This window comes from Salarias fasciatus, chromosome 3, assembly GCF_902148845.1.
Source record: "Salarias fasciatus chromosome 3, fSalaFa1.1, whole genome shotgun sequence".
In the NCBI taxonomy this organism is placed as follows: Eukaryota; Metazoa; Chordata; class Actinopteri; order Blenniiformes; family Blenniidae; genus Salarias; species Salarias fasciatus.
The window spans coordinates 16,926,053-16,948,404 of NC_043747.1; the positions used below are offsets into that span (position 1 = coordinate 16,926,053).

Here is a 22,352-nt window from a genome sequence, read left to right on the forward strand (position 1 = left end):
TTCACTTTCACTTGAGGACTTTATCTAATAAATTCCAAAGTGCTCCGGCGAAGTGAAATCCAGATCTTACATCAGCGGCGGCAGTGACGCACACCGGCAGTCAGACGTACGTGCGGCGTTGCAGCGGGCCGCTTCAGTCGTCCAGGACGCTGAAAGTTTAAAACCTGTGATTTGCTTCTTATCTCAGGCATCAAACACATTTCTGCAGAGCTTGATTTGCTCCGTGGCCTCATTTGACTGGGTTTCTTTAGGTCACTTCCACCTTGATAGATATCACATGCAGGGTTGGCAGGGTTTCACCGCTCACCGTGTGTGTGTGTGTGTGTGTGTGTGTGTGTGTGTGTGTGTGTGTGTGTGTGTGTATGTGTGTGTTACGGAACTGTGTGATTATTGCTGGATGTCTGACTGTGTTTGCTTCTACATGTGTGTGCCCGTCTGCCGTGGCGCCTGCCCAGCGCGCAGGAAGTGCGGGGTCACGGTGTCTGGAGGGCAGCCAGGCAGACTCCCTCCCACCGCAGACACACACACTCTGATAGGCCGCCTTTAAAATCTCAGCCTATGGGAAGAGGCGAGCAGGGCAGACGACGTCGGGCTTGACTTGGTGATGAAAATGATTGAGCACTTGTATGTGTGTGTGTGTGTGTGTGTGTGGTCCTGGGAAGATGGTATGAGCCGCCATGTGGAAATCACGTGTGCCGCAGTTGTATAAAGAAGTCTTTGTGAGTAGATGCAGAAGATGTGGCTCGTGTCGTTCTCACACACCCAAAACTAACGTGAGTATTGAAGGAGATATGTGGAATCAAATAAAATGATTGAAAAACATTTTCGTCGGGGATTTGGTTGGAACTGATGATAGAATCATCGATGGTTAATCTGGATTATTTTTTTCAGATCTTGTGCTTTTCACCATTGAATCCACTTTACTGATGAAGCAAGGTCTTCTACTAACTTTGCTGTTCCTCACCAAACTTCAGTTTTCCAGCGCGAGATGAGAAATTTGCATTTGCAGCCTTTTCATTAGAGGAGTCTAAAATCATTGTGGTTTGGAGCGGGCACGCACACACGGCACACACGGCTTTATAATGATAATAAAGTCCTGAGTCAGTCTTTTCGGTATGTGACGGTTAACTTAACTGGCATGGTGCGACTTGGATTGTACAGTTTAGCACCTCTGCTCAGGTATGTGGGCTTGGCGGGGCTTGCCTGACCGCTTTACAGCGTTACCTCACACACACACACACACACACACATACACACACACACACACACACACACGCACTCAACCCCAGCAGTAAGAGTGCATCCTGTACTGATACTCAGCCTAAAACACACCTTGTTCACAAACACCCCTGACTCCCACTGCATGCCGCATACTATCGCACACACACACACACACCTTGTACATAGTAACCTCTCACGGTACAGAGAGTACGGCTGTTTTGACTCATTATCACGGCTCCCACACTTTCATTTTTTTCTTTCTCTTCGGTGTTTATGCTGTCGGGGTGCCCGGGGCCATGTTTCTCAGACTGTGAGTTTGGGACGGCGAGCGAGTTCAGACCTGCGCCGCTTCGTCCCCCCAAATGTTGTTGTTGTTGTTGAGCGACCGGCGGTGCGTCAGCGTGCGGCGTAGACTTACTCCAGACTGTTGACAACAGCAGAGAACCAGTAGGATCTTCAGCACTTCTGCTTTTAAACACATTTTCTGAAGAAAACAGTTTTCAGGTGAAAACATCGTCAAGATGTTGAAGCACTCCGGTAGATGGAGTGCGTCTGTTTTTCTGATTTTCATGACAAAGCTGTATTATTCTGGTGGGATGACGTCGACAGACCATGCTGGCATCAGCTGCTGCGGCTCTCAGTGCAGCGGCTTGTGTGTGTATGTGTGTGTGTGAGATAGTGAGAGTGAAACTGGCGCCCTGTTTAAAGGGTTGTACTCATCAAACACCAATTTATGCACTCCTGCTCAAACATTTCACAAACTCTTACATACATAATCACACTGTTCGGTAGTTTTGGCAGCGGAGCTGCTTTCATTAGAGCCTGTCTAGACGCAATTTGTTACCAACTGTTCATTCTTGTCCTCTCCCCTGCTGTCTGTCTCGCCGTCCTCCTCGTCTCCTGCCGGACTCGGAGCTTGCGGGGTTTTCAGACGGTCCCCGTGTGTGCATGTGCGAGACGAGTCTGTCGCTATGTGGGTGTCGTTTTCTTACTTGTCCTCAAAGGGGAAGTCGGTCTGTGTGTCTGTGTGTCTCGCCATCCGTCTCGCGTGTGTGGGAGTCGGAGTGGGTGTGACGGTTTGTGAGCCACGCTCGGTTTTTGACCATGACCTTTCCACCAAAACCCATGTGGCAGAAGTTCAGCACAGTCAAACATCCCCGACCGCAGCCGGCCTGGCACTCCCCCTCACTGTCTGTGCGTCTCGCTTTGCAAACATATGCATATTTACAGGCAAATAACAGAGAAAACAGACCCGCCGTCTCTCCCGTGCATTAATTAAGAAACGGCGTGTCCTCCACCCAGTGTGAGTCCTGGATCTGTAGAAAGGTTCAGACGTGCAAGGTATTTAGGAAGATGTTTTCAGTGCAGTGAATAAGTCTCGAAGCCAGACAACCTCCAACCTCGTCACGCATATATCCTCGTCTGCCGCGGCCTCGTCTCACCCACACACTCAGGAAGTGGTGTGACAGGATTCCAATACAAGTCGCACGACAGAGGCGCTCCTGCAGCGAGTGCGTCGATCAGCCCCGACTTCACAGTGCTCACCAGGTATGAAGCCTGCGCTGCCCCGACTTGAAGAGACCCTCTGAATCAGCCGTGACTCAGGCCCGGAGCAAGCCTCAGAAGGGCGGCTCGACTCACGCCATGCGGGCTCACACACGCCGCGGTCGTGTGCGAGTTTGCCCATCGACCGGCGTGTTTATTGAACGCCGAGTCAATACAATCAGCAGAGCAGCGAGTTGATGTTGACCGATCCGCAGTTTGAACGGGAGATCCTGGTCGGTGTGTGTTATCTTCACCTGGTCGGCCGTTTGCCCCGCTGACCTGTTTGCCGCGGATGCACTTGGCACAGCGCTGCATTTTTTTCTGCAAGATTGCAAAGGCCTGTTTCGTAACGCACACGTAACGGCACGCAGCTCGGCGGTAAAACGATTATGCACTGTTGTTATATGCATCTTTAACAAAGCAGTTCAGACTCCACTTGCTTTTTTTTTTTTTTTTTGCTTTTTTTCAGCCTGTTTTTTTGTGCACCTCCAGGATCTCTGGTCCTCTCGCTCTCCCTGCCTCTTCATCTCTGGAGCCGTCTGGCGGTCTTTGTTGCTCCGCCCCACGGCCTCCCTCCCTGTGCTGGTTAATGTCAAAGGCAGACGCTCCCACTGGTTAACCTTTACAGATAAAAAAAAAAAAGAAAAATACCACTTTCTTTATCTTCCCGTCTCTTTCTTCGTCGTTCTCTCTCACCTCTCTCACTTCTTCTTTCCTTCCTGCTCACAGTTTTTTTTTTTTACGTTTTTTTTTGTCCTTCCTCAGTTCTCAGTCGAAGCCGTCTGGTTATGTCACACGTGGTTTTTCTCTTTCATGTCACAGTGCGTTTTACCTTTGCCCTCCTGGAGACGTGCGCGCTCGCACTCAGCTGTTCCACCTTTACAGTGCAGCCAGCTGTGACCCTCGAGGGAGAGCACCCTTTGACCTTGAGTTCAAAGGTTTGGGGGAGGTGGGGGGGGGTCCTTAACCACCAGTGAGGGCCTAGCCGGCTATTTCTGCCTCGTATTGACACAACTGTCACGCACATGCACGCCGCGCGCGCACGCTGGATGGGGAAACATATGGACGCCGCCGCCGTGTGTGGGCTTGTTTTATGTCGGAGCCCCGCAGGTAGAGGAGAAAGGCGGGTGTGTGGTCCGGGTAGATCATTCACCGATCAACAGGAGAGTTGTAGGAAAAAAAAAAAGTTTATGCAACTGGAGCAAAGTGGAAAGAGTCTCGTGCCTGGAGGTCAAGGGTCACATAACAGCGAGGGAGAAAGAAGTGATTGTATCATTTCCTGTCAGAACTGCATCTCTTTGTTCATTTCTGCGGCCGGTGTGTGCGCAACAACGCCACAACGATGCCTTTTTTTGTTTTTTTGCGTGCGAGCACATCGCAGGTGCTGTGTGTTCTCAGGGCATGCGTGGAGGTGTGTGTGTGTGTGTGTGTGTGTGTGTGTGTGTGTGTGGAAGTACACCAGCGTGCCACCTGTTCTCAGTCATGTGGCCCGGCACTGACTCCGTGAATCACTGAACAGGCGGCACACGAAGAACACACACACATACACACACATACACACACAGATGGCCACAGCATTGGTCCGCGGCCCGCTGTGCATTCTGGCTGACACACACATACACACACACACACACAAACACTGCGGTTTCATAAGCCCCAGCGAGTGACACATCTCCAACATCATGACCACAGAACAGTCAGCAGACGTCAAATGTGCAGAATAAGAGGAGTGACGTATTAGAGAGAGAGAGAGAGAGAGAGAGAGAGCTCTGGCTGGAGGAAGGTGTTGATCTTTGAACCTGTGATGAATTGACGACCGCTATTTCAACCCACGCTGGAATGTCACAGACGTCTTCAACCTAATTCTGACATATGGCGAAGACGGAAAGGCTCATTCTGACGTCTCACATCTGCACAGCGATCCCTCCTGCCGTCACATTGTGCAACGTCGCTTTATGAAAACTTGCATGCGTGCGACGTGGCAAGAGTCCGCCCGAAGTCGCCCCCCTTCTCCTCACTCCGGCGTGTGTGTGTTGTGTTGTTGATTGTGTCCAGCCGGAGGCTGACCTTTGCTCGTGTGTCTTGTGGTTCCAGGAGGGTGAAGGTGTCATGGTGGCCTGCGGCTGCTGAGAGAGGACGACTTCACCTGCGATCATCCGGTAAGGCCTTTCCTGTTTTTGCCCCGTTGATTCTCTCCTGGCTTCTCCTCGCCGTTTATTCCACAAACACGCCGCACCGATTCTTTAAAGCATCGTTATGATTTATGTTGTTGCATCATTCATGCAAACCGGCTGGTGTTTGAATGTAGGACAGGTAAGAAGGCATCAAGGTGAGCTGTGTCAACACAGCGTGAGTAAGACAGTCGTAGGAGGACACACACACACACACACACACACACACACACACACACACACACACACACACACACACATACTCATCACTTAAGAAGGCAGTGGGTTGAGAAATCCTGGGTGTGTGTGTGGACCACTGCTCCATCATAATGTCACACACACAAAAAAACACTATTTTTTTTCTTCTTTCGATATGTTTGAACGCGTCCTGAATGCGAGAGGAACTTTGAAGGCGTCTGAGTCAGATATCAAACCTCTCACTTCAAAGCCAAAAAAAAAGAGGTCAATGACTTGTTTGCTCATTCGTTCATCAAACAGTGTTTCATTGATCCATGAAGGGATGAATGATCATTCTTTAATCTCGCCTTCAGTTTAAGATGGCTTACTTTTCTCCTCCTGGATGACAATACAGTGCTGTTTATGGAGTGTCAAGAACGCCATCAATCTCTTTTTCACTATTGTTATTGATTCTGTTTAAATAGAGACCATTTCCTGAACTCCCTCTGCTCTTAACTGTCACTTTAGATCTGAAGTCGCTTTAGTAACTTTAGATCGCCCGATTAACCGCTTCCATTCAGTCGGTCACAGTATGAGACTTTCACTTCACAAACTCATGGGCAAAAAGAAAAAAAGTCTATGACAGAAACTGAAACAGTGAAAATATGTATTTTGATTGTTTTTACGTTTTCGTTTTGGAAAAGTTCGGTAACACTTGACTTGAAGCACCCCTGTATAACACGTTATAAGTACATTATAGCACTGTATAACTAGAGTTATAGACACTCATAAATGATCACAATGCTTTATAACATCAGGACCCATAACCCTAACCCTATGTTGTATAGTGGGTTATAAAGCATTGTGATCATTTATGAGTGTTTATAACTGCTTATAATGTGTTATACCAGGTGCTTCAAGTAAAGTGTTGCCAAAAGTTCCCCGCTTACATGTCAGCGTATTGACGCCGTTGTTGTTATTGTCAATCAGAGATTCAGAAAAGTTGCGTTTTCTCCCGTTTCCATGGAGATGGAGTCGGAACGTTTTCAAGGAATTGCATTTTCATCACCATTATTGTGTTAACGGACACCCAAAACGCAGCGAAAGTTTATTAAAATTCTTTTTTCTTCTTAAATGTGACACTAATCATCGATGCCGATGCTAACTCAGTCTGTCTAAACTTTACTTTCAGCCGCTGCTCATGACTTTGGGACGGCATGTTAAGCGGGACTGCGGTGCTTAGCTTATCGTGGCGCTCCAGTCGGGATTAGCTGGTCGTTTGGGGAACTGGGCGGGAAGCGGGGGCCTCTCTATCGGCCCCTCTCTCCTTGAATAAGAGCCCTAATTATCGGGGGCGCAGCGCTTCATTCAGCCGGCCTCAGAGCTGCTATATGTGGGTGTGTTAAGCCAGGCTGTCTGTCTGACTGCTGCCTGTGTGGCTCCGTCTCCTCAGTGTGTGTGTGTGTGTGTGTGTGGAGGTGATTATTATCGTGTCTGTCGGCCTCCCAGTGTACCCAAAGGCTGACTCATGTTATGCCACAGACACACACACACACACACACACACACATACAGACCCACACACTATCCTACATATCAGAGGCAGAGAAGTACCATCTGTACCAGGGACACAGTCTCCTACGTCTGTGCACGCACCACACACACACACACACACACACACACACACACACACACACACACACACACACACACATGCGCGCGGAGTCTGGACTCCATCAGCATCACAACTGTTTATTTTTTAAGTGTGTATATGTGTGTGTTTAGCTGGTATTACAGGAATTTTTGGGGGCTCATGGGAGAGGAGAGCGGCTATATATATTTGTGAGTGTGAGAACTGAGCTGTCCTTGTTCCTGATCTCTTTAATTACACACACACACACACACACACACACACACACACACACACACACACACACACACACACACGCAGCATATCTCCCATACATGATAGCCATACACAAGAACTGTAAGGACTTAAACACATAGTTCCTATCTGTTTGCCCTTACTGTTCTTTCCTGCACAATACACTCTGACACACACAGACACATACACACACACACACACACACACACACACACACACACACACACATCTGGGACCGCCGGGATGGATTATAAGGTTTTAGCTTCCCTTGTTGTGGGAGAGGAAGGACAGGAATTCAACTCTGACATATACAATAATGTTACTCCCATTATATACAGTAATTTGTATGAGAGGAGCGGTTGTGGGAGTGTGTGGGAGTGTGTGGTGTGTGTAGGAGCAGTGTGTAGGGTACTCGGTCCCGTCTGGGCCCACATCAGTCAGCACTCCTCTTCCTGTTCGCTCTGCAGGACTAATGGTCTCCCGCCACACTCTTTACCGTGCAATTACACACACGCCGACGAGCGTAAAGCCGAGCGAGATAACCATTTCTTAACACGCCCAATAGACGATACGGTGAAGGAGTCACACACACACGGCGTCTAATGAACGAGATAAAACAACAGAGAACACTCTGGGTGTGTGTGTGTCGGCTCTTTGTTTGCAGCGTGTCACACACTCTTTGGCGTTGGGGGATTTTAAAACTGGAAGCTGCAGTCAGTATAAATAGCGAGAATCCGGACACAACATGAATTCACTGGTTTACAGCTCTGTGGAGCGTAATTAAGGACCGGAGCAATTCAGACTATAATCGATCCCAGATGATGTGATAAAGCGCCGCTGCTGCTCACTTCATGTATTAAAACACACAGACTGATGATTACAGTACTTTTATTACCTTTTTTTTTTTCCCTTTAGCCATCTGCAGCAGTATAAACCACATTTTGACGTGATGTATTTCCATCAGTACAGTCTTGCTTTTCTTTTCTTTTTTTTTTTAATCTGAGCGACTATACAGCGCTGTGTGTTCGGTGTACGTGTCCTGATAAGCAGCTGACTCCTGTGACGGAGTGAAAACGTCCACAATATAAAGGCCATAAAGACCACCACTGTGCTGCGGCCCTCCCTCTTTCTCAAGGCGAACCACTGAGCGCTCGCTGTCACATGACAATAGAGTCCAGATCCACCCTGGCAGCGCTCTGACTTCATCACACACACCATCGACCACCCTGCAGATTATCTGCTTTAAGATAGTTTCATAATCCTATGGCTTTATTGTTTGTGTAATTTAATTTTTAATTTATTTCATCCATAAATGAAGCGTGTTTGTGTGTTCTTAAATCACCGCCTCAGCATCGTCCGTGACACACTCCCATCCTCCCCGTGGCGACTAATTTTGCCTCCTGTTTTCCTGCTGAGACATCGCTTTCTAAATATAACATGCTCCCGCATGTGTGTGTGTGTGTGTGTGTTTGTGTGTGTTACACGGCCGTACCAGCGTGGCTCTTTGGCGTCATGACAGAGTACAGGATGGCTGCTTTGGCGAGGAGGCGCTTTGACCAACGTTTCCAGCTTTATACACATAATTCTTGCACTTCAGTTCCTCGCAGTCACAATAACGTCAGCGGGCAGACAGGACTAATAAATTTCCCCCGACTCGTAAGTCTCAGATTTTTATGGAGGCCGTGTCACGTGTCTCAATGTTGATGTATTATCCAGCGATCAAACGTCCTCACGGCCTGTCAAACACTCATTACGTTTACTCAAAGGAAATAATTACTGCTGGACCGTGAATACATATATTAACTCGGCTGGAATCAAAAGTTCTCAGAGACGGGTTGACTCGCCCAGATAATGCAGCTGAAAGTGGATCCGAGGCAGCGTGATTACAGTAATGAACTGAACACACTCCCTTAAATATACCTGACCGTTCAAAAGGGCTTGATTGAGGTGCGCGTGTAAATTATATGGCCAATATTAATGCTTCGTGCACAGTTCTCACAGTCAGAGTGAAAGCTTGGTCCATGGAGGAGACGTAAAAGCCTCTGAAACTGGCTTTATGTTGAAATTGTAGTGATGTTCTGGCAGTAATTGTTTGGTTTTTGCAACAATATTGACAATTTCATCATCTACAACTGTTTACAAGCTGTGACTAATGTCATTATTGTCAGTAGGACTGTTGTGTCTGTGGCTGACACAGTATTTAGTGGAAGTAAATGAACAAAACCACAACCGAGAAGTCCTTTTTCTGTTTCTTTATTAGGCACTTGTTGTCAAAATGTGTGATTACCCGGTAAATGAATAGCACACTGCACATATCCTCTTTTACCAGCAAGTGATGTGTGTTGAAATATATAAATATGTATGTATATTGACGTTTGATAGAGAATAATAGAATGTTTACTTCTACTTATAGTGGATTTGACTTGTTAGAATAAGTTTTGTGTTGAAACTGGTGATAAATAAAGCCATTCATTCATGAGTTTTCCGTCTGTTTGATCTAAAAGTTTCTTGTTTTAGGCTTTATTAACCACAGATCAGAATCTGATTGGAGTTTATTGAGCTCTGTGTGGATTCATAACACTGCTCCACCGTGTCAGCCAGGAGGAGGAGGAGGAGGGGGGCTGAGCCTCGAACTCTTCCTCATCTGAAAATAGGAAACACGCTGCTGGCACTGTGCGGTCACGAGTCTGCCCGACATTGTTAAAAAAAAAAAAGAAAGAAAGAAAGAGACAAAGAAAGCGCCAAGGTGCGCTGAAATAACCGGGGAAGGCGGCTCCGGTACCGGGAGTCGGACTCGGTGCCGGTTTGCGCTGTCAGGGAATTCCGGGGCTGTCCGGTGACGTAACGTGCGTGCGTGCGCCCCCGCGTTCTCAGTGTGTGTGTGTGTTCGAGTGAGCGAGTGTGTGTGTGTGCGCGGCTCTGTCCCTTTAAAACTGCGCTCAGCGCAACTCGATCCCTGCCTGGCCGCTTCTGTATGAGAGCGCAGAAGGAAAAGAGGAGCTCGACGCGTAAAGAGCGAGCGCAGCCGAGCGGAGCCGCCGCACGGAATAAAACAAATATCTTTATCAAAGAAGAAGATTTACAAGGGGAAAATATACAATCCACGATAATTTATCAGCGCGGGACATCGCGGAGGATCCGTGGCCGTCTGGCAGCTCGACTTTCATGGCTGTTTTCGAGAGGAAGCGGCGGAGACTCTCCGGGATTATGAGGCTGTAGCGGCGCTGCGCTCCGCCGGCTGCCGCTCGGAATTTTTCTCCCCAAACTCGGGAATACGAGCACCGCGACGACCCGCTGGAAACCGCATACTACTTTATTCTTTTTTTTTTTTCCTTCTTTTTCTTCAAACGAGGATTAATTTATTTTTATTGGAGCGTTTATTTAAAGCCTCAATGTGAACGGTAAGTGCAGAAGAGGAGGTTATTATTATAAGGGGATGTTGTTGTTATGCATAAAATAGTTATTATTAATGAGATCGAGCTTTGTGTGCTTTCATGCTTTTACTGAAACAATGGCAACACTCACTCAGAACAATGAGTGAATTATCGTAATCGAGTAGTAATGAATGAGGTGGCTGCAACCAGGTAACTCTTTAATCCCACACGTGTTTAGGGGAAATATTCCCATCATATCCCCCCCCCCCCCCCCCCCCCCCCCTCCCCCGCCTGTTTAATCACTCAGTGCACATGAGTTTGGATTATTTTGGCTCCGATCTGATGATCTGTCTGAGTTAACTCGTTAGTTTAGTTGAAACTCTGCGCCTGTCTCGGTGGAGTTAATTCAGACATTTAAACGCGGCTTCAGGATGCGTTCAGGTCCCAGTGTGAACAGTCCGACATCACAGTTTTTAACATGTGTTGCCATGAAAACTCAGAGTCATCCCCAGGCTGGAAAAGGGGAAGGAGAGCTAGAGGACAAGGAGAGAAAATTGCCTGTGTAAGGAGATCTCACGCCATTGTGTGTGTGTATGTGTGTGAGAGTGAGTGTGTGTGTGCAGGAGTGGGTGGCTCTGCTGGACAGGGAGTGGGGGGTGGGCTGGATCACTGAGGTCGGCAGCCGTATAAAGTGAATGGATGGCTGCCGCCCCCCCATCACCCCCCAGTCAATCCTTACGCACACAAAGAGCCGGATTGAAAGGAAGTGATTTGCATTACTTCTCTCTCTGGGGGGGAGGGGCGGTGTTTTGGTTCTGTCCTTTAGGTCTGGGTCTCGGTGGTAGTCGCATCGTATTGTTTAGTCAGCATGGTCTGTCGCCTGGTAATCACTTTTTTTTGTTTTTTAGAAAGGCACTGGATTTGGTTGACTTTTTGACTTTTAACGTGGCAGTTTAAAAAAACCCCCACGATTCTGTCAGGTTTATTTGAAGAAAATTCCCCAAATAGCAACTTTATCCTTCCTTTTTTTTCTCACCCATCTCTCGGCGTGTCTGGACAGTTTTGTGCGTAAAATACGCAAAAACTCCGCGCACTGGTTGTCAAGTCACTTTAGGATTGTTTATATGAGCGATCCTTGTATCTTGACGATAATTGTCCTCCACTTTGTCCCCCTTGTCAGCGGGACAAGCAGTGGATGGGAACTTGTGTGTGTGGAAGGCTCATTTGTCACTTTATTGCCCGCAATAAACGTGCGCGCATCAGGCGCGGCGGAGTGTGCTGGCATGGGGTCGAGGGAGAGAGCGAGAGAGAGAGAGAGAGAAAAAAATCCCTTTGAAGGTTCACTTCCGATCAATCAGATCGATTGACATGGAAAACAGCGCGTTTTGTCCCTCCTTTTGATGTCGGGCTGTAAAAAAAAAAAAGAAAAGAAAAAGAAAAAAGAAGTGAGAGATCCAAATCACCCCAAACCACACACTCCTGACTAACGGCGTGCTGCCTCGGCTCTGCCCGCCTCCGTTTGTCCCGTGATCTCAACAGGAGCGTGTGTGTGTGGGGTGTGTGTGTGTGAATGAACAATCACCGCCCATTTTACTATGAGCGATGACGAGCATGGGGAATATTAAAGTGATACACGCGCTCCGGCAGGGAGAAGAGGGCTGAGCTGACGACAGGAGGGAGAAAGCTGCCAACTCAACAATTGTGCCTGACTCACAAATTGAGTAAGCAGAGAGCAGAGGAGTGTGTGTGGGTCAGGATACTTTCTTAACACACACCCCCCAAATTCATCCCCGCTCTATAACTTCAGATATGATCCCACTGGATCTTAATCGTTTCGGTCAAGTGGTTGAAAAGTGCTGACTCGTCTTTTCTTGGTGGTGAAACAGGAGTGTTTTTGTCTTTTCATGAATGGGATTTTTTTTAAGGGGAGTTAGAATTTCGGGACGCCGTGATGAAACGTCGCAGCCTTTCCAGTAAAAGGCGTCGCGTCTCCCGCTGAGAGCGGCGGGACATCTGCTTCGCTAAAACGCTCAGCTCCCGTCCCCCACCCTCCTGCAGGTCAGGTGTCAAAACATGACTTGCTTTACGAGTCTTGCCGACATGATCTTAGGAACCCGGCGAAGGAATTTCCCTTGACTTTTACTTCATGGCAGCAGAGACACTGAGCGTTGAAGTTAACCCACTTCCCCTACAGCTGCTGCAGCGACTCACCAACACCTGTATTTGTTGAATTACAGCTGTGCATAGTTGTGCGTTCATTTACTTGGATTAGTTCAAGTGGGAGTTCACAAGACCCGACTGGTGGAAGGTTTTTGAGTTCGTTCAGAGACGGTTGGCTTTAAAATCTTCGGTCAGCCGGGTGTGGAATTCCACCGAGCCTTGTGAGAAGACCCCGCTGTGGACCCAGCTCTCCAAGGCCACGTTTACACGGCGACCTTTCAAGTGAAAAGGCATCGTTTTTGTGTTTCTCATTCAGAAAAGTTTAATGTTTTGAAAAAGAAGTCATTTTCATGTTGGGCCTTGCTTTACTGCAGCTGTTGTTGTGTTTTCAGTGACTCTGAGCGCAGTTGTGTAAATAGTGACTGGAAGAAGCACCTTGCTCCACTTTTATAGCATCTTTTGGCTTCAAAACAGTTCAGAATTGGGCCAAATGTCATAAAAGTTTAGATAAATACATCATAAATAAATGTACAGTTCTGTTTTTCGGTGATAGTGTTGCATCGAAGGCTGTAGTTATACTTTTACATTTCCAATATGGCACAGTATTTTTGGATGCTTGATATCGGACTACATCAACATCGTCATCCGTACTGCTGATTCCCCACTAGTCTCCATGGACCGGTTGGGTTCTGCGGCGCCGCCAGCCTCAGTCGGCCTCTCCTCAGCCGTGTCAGAGAGTGTGGGACTGTTTCTGTTACAGTTTGAACCAGGGGGAGAGCGAAATGAAAGTTTCTCCCCATGAGATCACTTTCTCTGTTATCTCTGGCTCATGGCCACTGATGATGCCAGAGTGGAAGGGGTGTGTGTGTGTGTGTGACTCATAGCCAAAGCTGCAGGAGCTTCACACACCTTGGAAAGAGTTATTCTTCCTGTCTCCCACCTCAACCGTGCTGGTGGAAGACACGAGGAGGTGTGTGTGGCTCGTCGCAGATCCTGTTACGAACACGGAGCGGCAGCAGCGGCGGCGGCTGCGGTATCTGAGGAATCTGTAACTGGCCTTGGATCTGAGATGAATAAACTGCGGCGTCATAACAAAGCTGCTCTGCCTGCGTCACAGTTGTTCCGACCAGGTCAAAATCATCCCCCACCGTAAAAACAGTGCTGCACCGGCCAGCTGTACACATGCTGTTATTATCTCTGCATATAGCACACACACACGCACACGCACAGTCTTGTATTTCTATCCTTGTGGGGACCGTCCATTGACTCCCATTCATGTCTAGCCCCTAACCCTGACCCTTACCCTAACCCTAACCCACACCACAACAAAGCCTAACCCTAAAGAAATGTTTTTGCACTTTTACTTTTTTCAGTAATAACAACATGGTCAAGAAAACACTGTTTCTCCTACTTAGGACCGGAAAAAGGTCCCCACAAGGCACGTCGTTCCACGTTTTGCTATCCTTGTGGGGACATTTGGCCCCGACAAGGATAGAAATACAAGAACGCACACGCACACACACACACACACACACACACACACACACACACACACACACACAGACTGCTGATGAGACATAATGTGAGTCCAGGGAGGAAGAGGAAGAGGACGGTGTGTGAGGTCAGCCTGTCCTCTGTCTCAGTCCACATGTTGGTCAGTCATCTTACATATCGCTCCCTCTCTCTCTCTCTCTCTCTCTCTCTCTCTCTCTCTCTCTCTCTCTCTCTCTCTCTCCCTCTCCTCTCTCTCTCTGGAGCGTTTCTTCATCACTGTTGGTTGAAGACGCGGCCAGTTCCCCTGGCGACCGTTGCCAAGGAAGCAGAGTCTCTCGCCTTGCTCGGAGTATTTCTGAGAAGGTCTGCGTTTGTACGTTTGCCCTGAATGTCTCATCGAAGCACCTGGAAAAAGAGCGAGCCGTAAATGCGTTCATTTCTGTTGAATCCCGCGTTGGTTTTTTTTTTTTTTTTTTTTTTTTTTTCCTTTCTTAGATTTGTTATTGAAACTAATCATCCGAAGACAAAGCGAGAAACGCTCGGGGGCTTTTGAGGTTTTTCAGTTGTGTAAATCGAGAGTGTTGATCCACAAGCATTTTTTTCTTTTTTTTTTGACTGTCGGTGTGACGCCCACATCCTCTCGGATTTCGGGTTTGTTGGGATTAAACAGTTTGCTCCCTTTGGGAGTGTAGAGCCAGGTGTCGAGCCTCTTTGTGTCTTTCTTTTTTCAGGTCACTCACACCTCTGTTCAGATGTGCCCCGGCAGTGTTTGTTCAGTCTGAAGCAATGGAGACTGCTGTTTCCTCTGAAGCTTTATAGTTTCTCTGAAAATGGGCGAGGGAGAGGGAGGAGTCGCTGAGCACAAAACATCCACACACTCACCCTGCCATCACGTTTGCCACTCACTCTTACCAGAAGCTTGAAGAAACGGGGAAAACGAGACTTTTCACTCAACTCCCCCACAGAGCTGAGTAAATGGCTTCTGAAGTCGATTGACTGTCTTGTTTTTCTTCTGCTGAAGATGCTTCAGTGAGTCATGAGTCCAACACGTGCTGATCAGACAAGACGTCTGAAGTGTGTTTCAGGAGACGCTTGTGGAACAGGTCAGGGTGTGCAACTGACCCCTATAATTTCAAAGACTCAAATTAGACATTAAAGATTTTTTTTTTTTGTTTTTACTGTCAGAAAGTGAGAGCAGCTATATTTTGAAACAGTTTTTTTATCTTTTCCACAGGAAGCTTCAGTCTTCAAACCCCTCTTCACTACTCTACTTTCTCTCTCTCACACACCCCTCTGGGAGGCCTGTTTCCTGTGGTGTGACGACAGTTTCCGCTCCCCTCTGAGCTCGGTTCCCCTTCCCTTTAACGTCACATTGTTGCATCCGACTTATTTTTTTCTGCACGGGTGTGTGTGAGAATGTGATGCGCCGCCCTAACCAAGCCGTGTGTTGTCAGATGTCAGGGCGCTGAGAGGAGGGGCGAAAGGGGGCCTCAAGTTAGATTTTTTGCCCCGCATAGATAAAAATATGGTACAACTGCTGCTCGTCGGTTTGTCACAGACAGTCAGGAAATGTCTCGAACGCAGCTGTGACCTCCGACGGCGAGCTCCTCTGCTGTTGTTGGAACGTTCGGTGAAGACGCTCCGGCCCGCGGAGGAGTGTGTGGCTGTGCTCTCGGTCACGGCCTGAATGTAGAGCAGATGTGAGAGAGTTCACAGAAGACACACAGTAAGGTAAATAGGAGCTTTTATCTGGCCTGTTATGGCTGGCTGAGCGGAGAGGCCTGCGTGGAATTGGGTGAAGGGTCGGGTCAACGTTGCGCTGCTGAAATGGATTATTGTCCAGCGACTTGCGTCTGGAGTGTCTGCGCTCACGTCAACAATGTGGGCTCGCCGCGTCCTGAGCTGACCCCCACGCTCCTCATTCTTTGTGTGTGTGTGTGTATGTGTGTGTATGTGCCGGGATGCGGACGTGATGAAGCAAGCCCGCATCATCGTCTTGGACCGGCGTGCGCTGACGTTCGCGGACGCACAAACAAACACACGTGTGCACGCAGACGGCCAGGGAGCTTGGCAACCGGGCGAGGGCGGACGGATGCAGGGGCCGGCTCTTCCTCTGTTTGTCTGCGTATGAAAGGGAGAGAGAGGGAGAGCGAGAGGAGTGCACAGTCTCTCCTCCAGAACACGATCTCTATCAGGGGCTGGTTATGTAATGGCCGAAGGGAGTGGAAAAGCTGAGAGAGGACAGAGAGAGAAAGAGAGAGAGAGAGAGAGAAGACCATGCATGGCCTTTCCGCTTTCCTCCAGCAAAAAACACAGAGCTGCCTCTGAGCTGTTTTCTCCCATCAGCCCCTTCACCTTATCTGGCCTTTTTTCTGCTGGTGGTTCTGCACGTTGACTTCACTCCAGCAGTAACGCTCCCCAGCTGCCTGCTCGGACCCCCCCATACCCCCAGTGCTGCGGGGACTCTGGTGCCAGGCGAACATTTCAAGCTGCATGCAGTCGGATAATTGTTTTCTCTGTACTTATTGAGTAAACTACACAGAAAAAAGCTTGTTTTGACATCTGTTTCCTGCAGAGTGTTTCTTCTCCTCAGTGTGTTTCGCCGTTCTGGCCTCAGTGTGGTTTTCTGGCCAGAGATCAGCGCAGGCCGGCGGTTGGACAAATGAGGGACGGTGCACTGAAACAAACGTCATCTGACCGTCTTAATGTCAGCCATTTTTCTTCCCCCTCCGGCTCTTCTTGGTGACTCAGCAGTCTTTTCACCGCGAGAGGCGCAAGCTCGGGACTTCGGTTTGTGTCACGAGGCATAATTGTAGATGTTTTTAATGACTTTGTGCATATAACCCCCTTCAGAGTTCATGTATTTTTTTGTTTTTCTTCAGCTTCTGGGTCGATTCTGCTCGGTAATGGTTGACGCAGTTTTCTTCCCGACATTTCTACCAGCTGATATAAACAGGCGCGGCCCCACCTGCAGAGGCGTTGACAAGAAACCGGCCTCTGATGTGGGCTCCCTGTGCGGGGGGGGGGGGGGGGGGGGGGGGGGGGGTTCTCTCGAGCTGAATGTACTGTGGGGGATTTTTTTTGATTGAACAATCCGTTTTGTCATTCATCCTGACGTATCGACGCGACGGACAGATTGATTAGATTGACTTCACAGTTAAATTTCCCTCCTCGTTTCTCTTGAACCCACAGTTCAGTACTTTCATTGGTTTCTGGGTGATAAAAACCCCACATGGCTCGTCATCACATCCTGTTTGTGTGTCTAAACACACACACACACACACACACACACACACACACACACACACACACACACACACACACACATATACAAATTAACCCGAGCCGTGGAAGAAGCAGAAATGACATAATGCGGTCCGTGAAATTCCCACCGTTGTCTGGCTCCGGCAGCCGTGCAGAAACACGCCCCCGGTCACCTGACCGAGCGCGAGTCCCGGGTGGGCGGGCTCCGAGGCCACGCGGTTTGGGGTAAGCCCTTCTTTTCTCGCAGGGCGCTGAGTCACCGCACGGGGGTTCCCCGAAAAAAAAAAAAAAAAAAAACTAAGCAAGTGTAACACTCTCGCTGCTCCATCTATCGCTCGCCGTCACCTTACCCCACATTTCGCCGCTCCGATACGATCCGAACAGAACTCGAGCCTGCGTGTATCGCTGTCTGCGTGCGCTATCTGGTTTCTCACGCCGCGCTGGTAGAAAAGCTGTTAGATATGCGATAGCCGGGATGGCAACCAGAATAGATGAATGTTTGGTCACGGCAGACATAAACACACACCCTCAATAAAAAAAAAGAGTGGTAATTACAGCCCTGCCACCGTGTCCCTGTCTGAACTCCTCACTCGGTCTCGGCTGGGTTTTCTTTCTCTCTGTTCTTCACATGTTTCCTCACGCTGCCGTCTCTGTCATGTGTTTTCGTTTTGCTGTTTCTCTTTCTGGTGTGATGGTTGACTTGGCCTCTTCCTGTCAGAGTGAGTTCAGGCCTGTTTTTGTGTGTGTGTGTGTGTGTGTGTCTGCCCGCCTGCTAAGCTGCACAGTCAGTCTCGCCTCATTGTGTCCGGGGTGAGAAAGAATGAGCGAGCCGGCCATCGAGAGCCCCCATCGCTCCCATTGTGTCAACCCCCCCCCCGGCTGATTTAGCCCCCTCCGCCCGTCAGCCAAGTTCAGGTTTCTCACACTGCTCGGAAACCAGACGTCACCTCGGTCAGGAAGCCGGGAGGGGGGGGTGTGGAGGAGTGACGACACGCTGTCTCAAAAGTCAAAAAAAAGAGGGCAGGGAGGATGACGAGGGTCTGGGTTCATACCGAGACAGAAAGACCACCTCCAGACTCTGAATCACAGAGGCTCTGACTCCCAGCGTTGTTTACCATGACTTCACGTTGTTCCTCATGACAGCTTGACAGCAACGTGTCTCTGCTCTCTTTTCTTTTCAGGGTTGAGGAGACCCCAGAGAGATGATTGGCAGCTGAAGCGGAGACTTACCACAACTGTGAATCAATAACTTGGTGCTACTCTGAAAGGTACGCTCAGCGGGAGCGCACTCATATCGCTGTCTTTTGAGGCGTGCGGAGCGCAGGCCTGACGGTTAACCCCAGCCTATCTTCACTCAGCAGCATCTCCTGCTCCAGGCAGGAGGAAGGAGATAGACTGGGTGGCGTGTGTGTGTGTGTTTGTGTGTGTGTCGCCGTCCAGCAAACCCTCCCCTCACGAGCGAGACGTGCACAGCGATGGAAATATCCTCTGCCGGGCTTTAAATAGAGGCAGAGCGATTCAGAGTTGGTGGGAGGACAAAGGGAGGAGAGGAGGAACTGGTGGGAGGAAGTACTGCGTACGTCCAGAGCTAATTTGGGAAAACTCGTGGAAGAGTGCCGCGCTGAGCAAGAGGAATGAATCATGACCAGAGTGTGCAAGTCTGTGTTTTTCTGACTGATGTATTATGCATCACTTCTCAGTCTGTCGTTCCTCTTTGTATTACACCATCATCGAGGCTTTAAATTTGACCATCAGATGAAATAGATGGATGATTTTGGAAATTTCAGCTTCCTGCTGATTATTATATGACAAATGAAGGCGGTGTGTGTGTTTCAGAAAGCAGGAAGAGAGAGAGAAAGAGAGTTATCTCCAGGCTTCCTTTATGTGTTTTCCCCACCAGTGTTTTCCTTTGTGTGGTGTGTGTGTATGTGCGTGCGAGTGTGTGGGAAGGTGTGTGGGCGTTTCATGGCACAGTTCCCATTCTCCACTCCACCTCCCTCCATCCCGTCCCTCTCCTCCATCTCCTCTCCTTAATCTATCCTTCCATCCTGTTCAGACCGTCTGTCGCGGCTGCCCCCCTCTTCCTCTCCATCACGCCTGCCGTAATGAGATTAAACCTTAGTGTATCCACCAGGCACACACATGTACACACACATACACATACACACACACACACACACACACACACACACTCGTCAGAGTGCTGCAGTACACACACATAATCATCCACTTAAAAGAGAGCGCACTGTTCTCCCTCGCATGCACTGAAACAGCACAAGCCTGACACCCCTGTGCAGCTTGCACACTTGGATTGTTTCCACTTGTGCTGCTTCCAACATCACACACACACACACACGCACGCACACACACACACACGCACGCACGCACACACACTTGGCATGGGACCAAGGCCTCTCACTCTCCGTCTTTCCCTCTGTCTCTGGCTATCAGGAGGCCCATGGTAAGGATTACAGTAACCCCAGGTCTGTCCTCATAGGTGAGCTCCCCACTGAGCCATCTGGGCCTCGGAAATAATCTGATTCTGTGCCGCCTGCTTCATTATCGCCTCCTGCAGGCTGACCCATGCATAGCAGGCAGCAACACAAAGAAATGTAGCTATGTAATGAATTAGCTCTCACAGCAAGAACATCTCCGGTTTGGGTTTCTGTGAGGAGTTTGCATGTTCTGCCTTTTCCCAGGTAGTCAGGTTTCCTGAAAACGTACTTTTGAGGCTTATTGGTGACTCCTTAATATGTCTGTACATTAGTGTGTGTGTGATCTATTCTGTGTTAGCCCTGTGATTGGATGGTGGGTTGAATTTCAGCCTCCTTGGCCCTAATTTTAATAAAGTGGCAAAAACAATGGATGGATTCGATGAATTGAAGTGTTTTTGGTAAAAGGTGCCCGTAGAAAAAAACTTGAATGTAACAAAACCTTGAATTAAAAGCCGGGGAAATGAATTCAGTTTGCCTCCCCGGTTCTGAATTCGACCAATCAGCACCCTGCTTAATTTATTATTACACTGTCTATGCTGGCAAGCTTCCCAACTCTCTCTCACTCACACACACTCACACACACCATCATATGATGGGCCCAGTGGTCTTTGTTGTCTATTTAGTGTCTCCGTTTCACTCATTCTCACAGCAGCTTTTGTGTTTTTCTCTCTCTGCAGCCTGTCGGCTTTTAGACTCTCGGTGCTGAAGACAGAAGTCGGACGTTACAGATCTTCTCAGTGTTGGAGTGAGGCCCTCTCTGTGCTGCAGTGGAGGGCTTCACAAATACTCGCTAGTCTGGTAAGGATGATCGCTACCTTGTAGTAATGAGTTTTTGCAATAATTTTGAAACACAAATTACTTGTGAAGCTTTTGAAGGCTGTGTTGTGACTGAGTGACTGTTCGACGCAGGCTGGATGCATCACGCAGTAGAGCAGTTTGGCGGGCGAGGCACACGGGACTCCTTCCCTCTGGACGGACTGAACCGGGGGCCATGGCCTCCCGTGGGCGGCCGCGCCTGGCAGCCACCTGCCAGGTCTGTAGTCATGGCAACACAGTCAGAGAAAGTCACAACTTTCCTTTTTCGCTTGAGCCGCAAGGCGAAAGTTGCGTTGAGCCGTGAATTGTGGCGCTTCGTGGTAAAATACTCAGTCTGTTTGGAGAAACGGTGTGTAACTGGACTGCGTGTGTGTGTGCTGGATTTAGGTGTTCACCTGCAATGAACCAACACCAGCTACTTCCCCATCTACCTCCTGGACATATGGGTGGACTGAACCATCACAGTAAATACTTAAGCAATGGGTAAGTCAACTCAGCCACATTCAGAAATGAAACAGTGAAATGAAACTAGACGTTTGTGTGATATCTGACGCTTGTGTTCGGTGATTCAGGCCCATGCGAGGAGGCGACAAGCTTGAGCTCCCTCAGGCAATGTTACCAGGTATGCAGAGGGAGCAACAGAGACCTCCTCCTCCCCACCATCTCCATCCTCCACCGCCCCACAGAGCGTGGGAGCAACTCGGTCAGCTCTACGAATCCCACCTCCCCTCCCAGGGGCATCCTGTCATGCCCCTGCCCAACGAGCACTCACTCCGTCTCCACAATGGAGGTTATCCAGGCAGCGGTGGACCTCCTCCCAACCCGCATCACCCTCCCAGCAGGACAAATCAGCTGATGAAGGTGCAGTAGAAAATAAAAAAAAAACCCTATATGATGTGATTTCATATTTGAACGCATGTTTTTATCCCTGAGCAGTAGAGTTCACAGTTGCCCTGTTTGTTTTGCTTCAGTTTGGGGGTCCTCAGGAGCAGCATGTTCCCCGGGGTCCACCGCTGCTGGGAGATGAAATGTGGGCTCAGGTGCACCAGGTAGGAGCCCTCTAATGAGCCGGCGTCATGTTTCATCAGCCACATATCAGAGACGCAGAGTAGTCCATATCCTGACAGAGACAAACCTCAGTTCCAGCGACTGTCACTCCTCTGTGGTTGAATTTTTCATCAAAAACTCTTGAACGGATGCTGCAATCGTTCGTTTCATCTGCTGTAACACAGATCCCTTCATTTTCTGTTCACAGCAAAGAGCCTACCCTGGAAAGATGCTCGGCGGTCAGTTGAAGAGACCTGGCCCTCCGTTGGGAGAGCACTCTGTTATTCAACACACTCCTCAGCTCCCCCTGCACCCACCGCCCCGCCCCGCCACCGAAGACTGCCCCAGCCCCAGCAAGAGGAAGAAGAGCTCAGATCAGGTATCAGAAGGCCACGATGTCTGTCAGAATGATGCTTCTCTACAGTTTTGTTTTTGTTGAAGGGTAAAAGATGGTATTGCTCTGCCTGTGTAGGTATCGCATCCTGGGCTGCAGCGTTTCTCCGGCATTGGCCAGCCTGCGTTATCTCATCAGCAGACTTCAGGTCATCATCTCCCCCCAAAACCTGCTTTCTGGAACCCCCTTCACAAGGACAACAGCGGCCCCTGGCAGCCCCACGCCTCTGAGCGCAAAAACCAACAACCACAGGAGTTCCAGGTCAGACAAATAATGAAATACTCCCTCAGTGCATGTTTTGACTTGAGGT

The 22,352-nt window shown here is 49.0% G+C and overlaps 1 protein-coding gene across 3 annotated transcripts in view; it reads left to right on the forward strand.

Annotated features, from left to right (window-relative positions):
* kdm6ba (lysine (K)-specific demethylase 6B, a) overlaps window positions 1-22,352 on the forward strand; it is a 51,659-nt gene that overhangs the window by 20,642 nt on the left and 8,665 nt on the right. For 2 of the 3 annotated variants that reach the window (XM_030088280.1, XM_030088282.1), the window contains exons 2-10: window positions 4,861-4,925; window positions 18,472-18,558; window positions 20,463-20,583; window positions 20,695-20,818; window positions 20,989-21,084; window positions 21,174-21,462; window positions 21,573-21,650; window positions 21,857-22,027; window positions 22,121-22,303. In XM_030088280.1, coding sequence (XP_029944140.1) covers window positions 20,700-20,818; window positions 20,989-21,084; window positions 21,174-21,462; window positions 21,573-21,650; window positions 21,857-22,027; window positions 22,121-22,303 — 936 coding nt within the window. In that variant the 5' untranslated portion in view covers window positions 4,861-4,925; window positions 18,472-18,558; window positions 20,463-20,583; window positions 20,695-20,699. Of the gene's footprint in view, window positions 1-4,860; window positions 4,926-9,716; window positions 10,400-18,471; window positions 18,559-20,462; window positions 20,584-20,694; window positions 20,819-20,988; window positions 21,085-21,173; window positions 21,463-21,572; window positions 21,651-21,856; window positions 22,028-22,120; window positions 22,304-22,352 lie in introns of those variants that run through there. The other variant, XM_030088281.1, reaches the window with a different exon arrangement.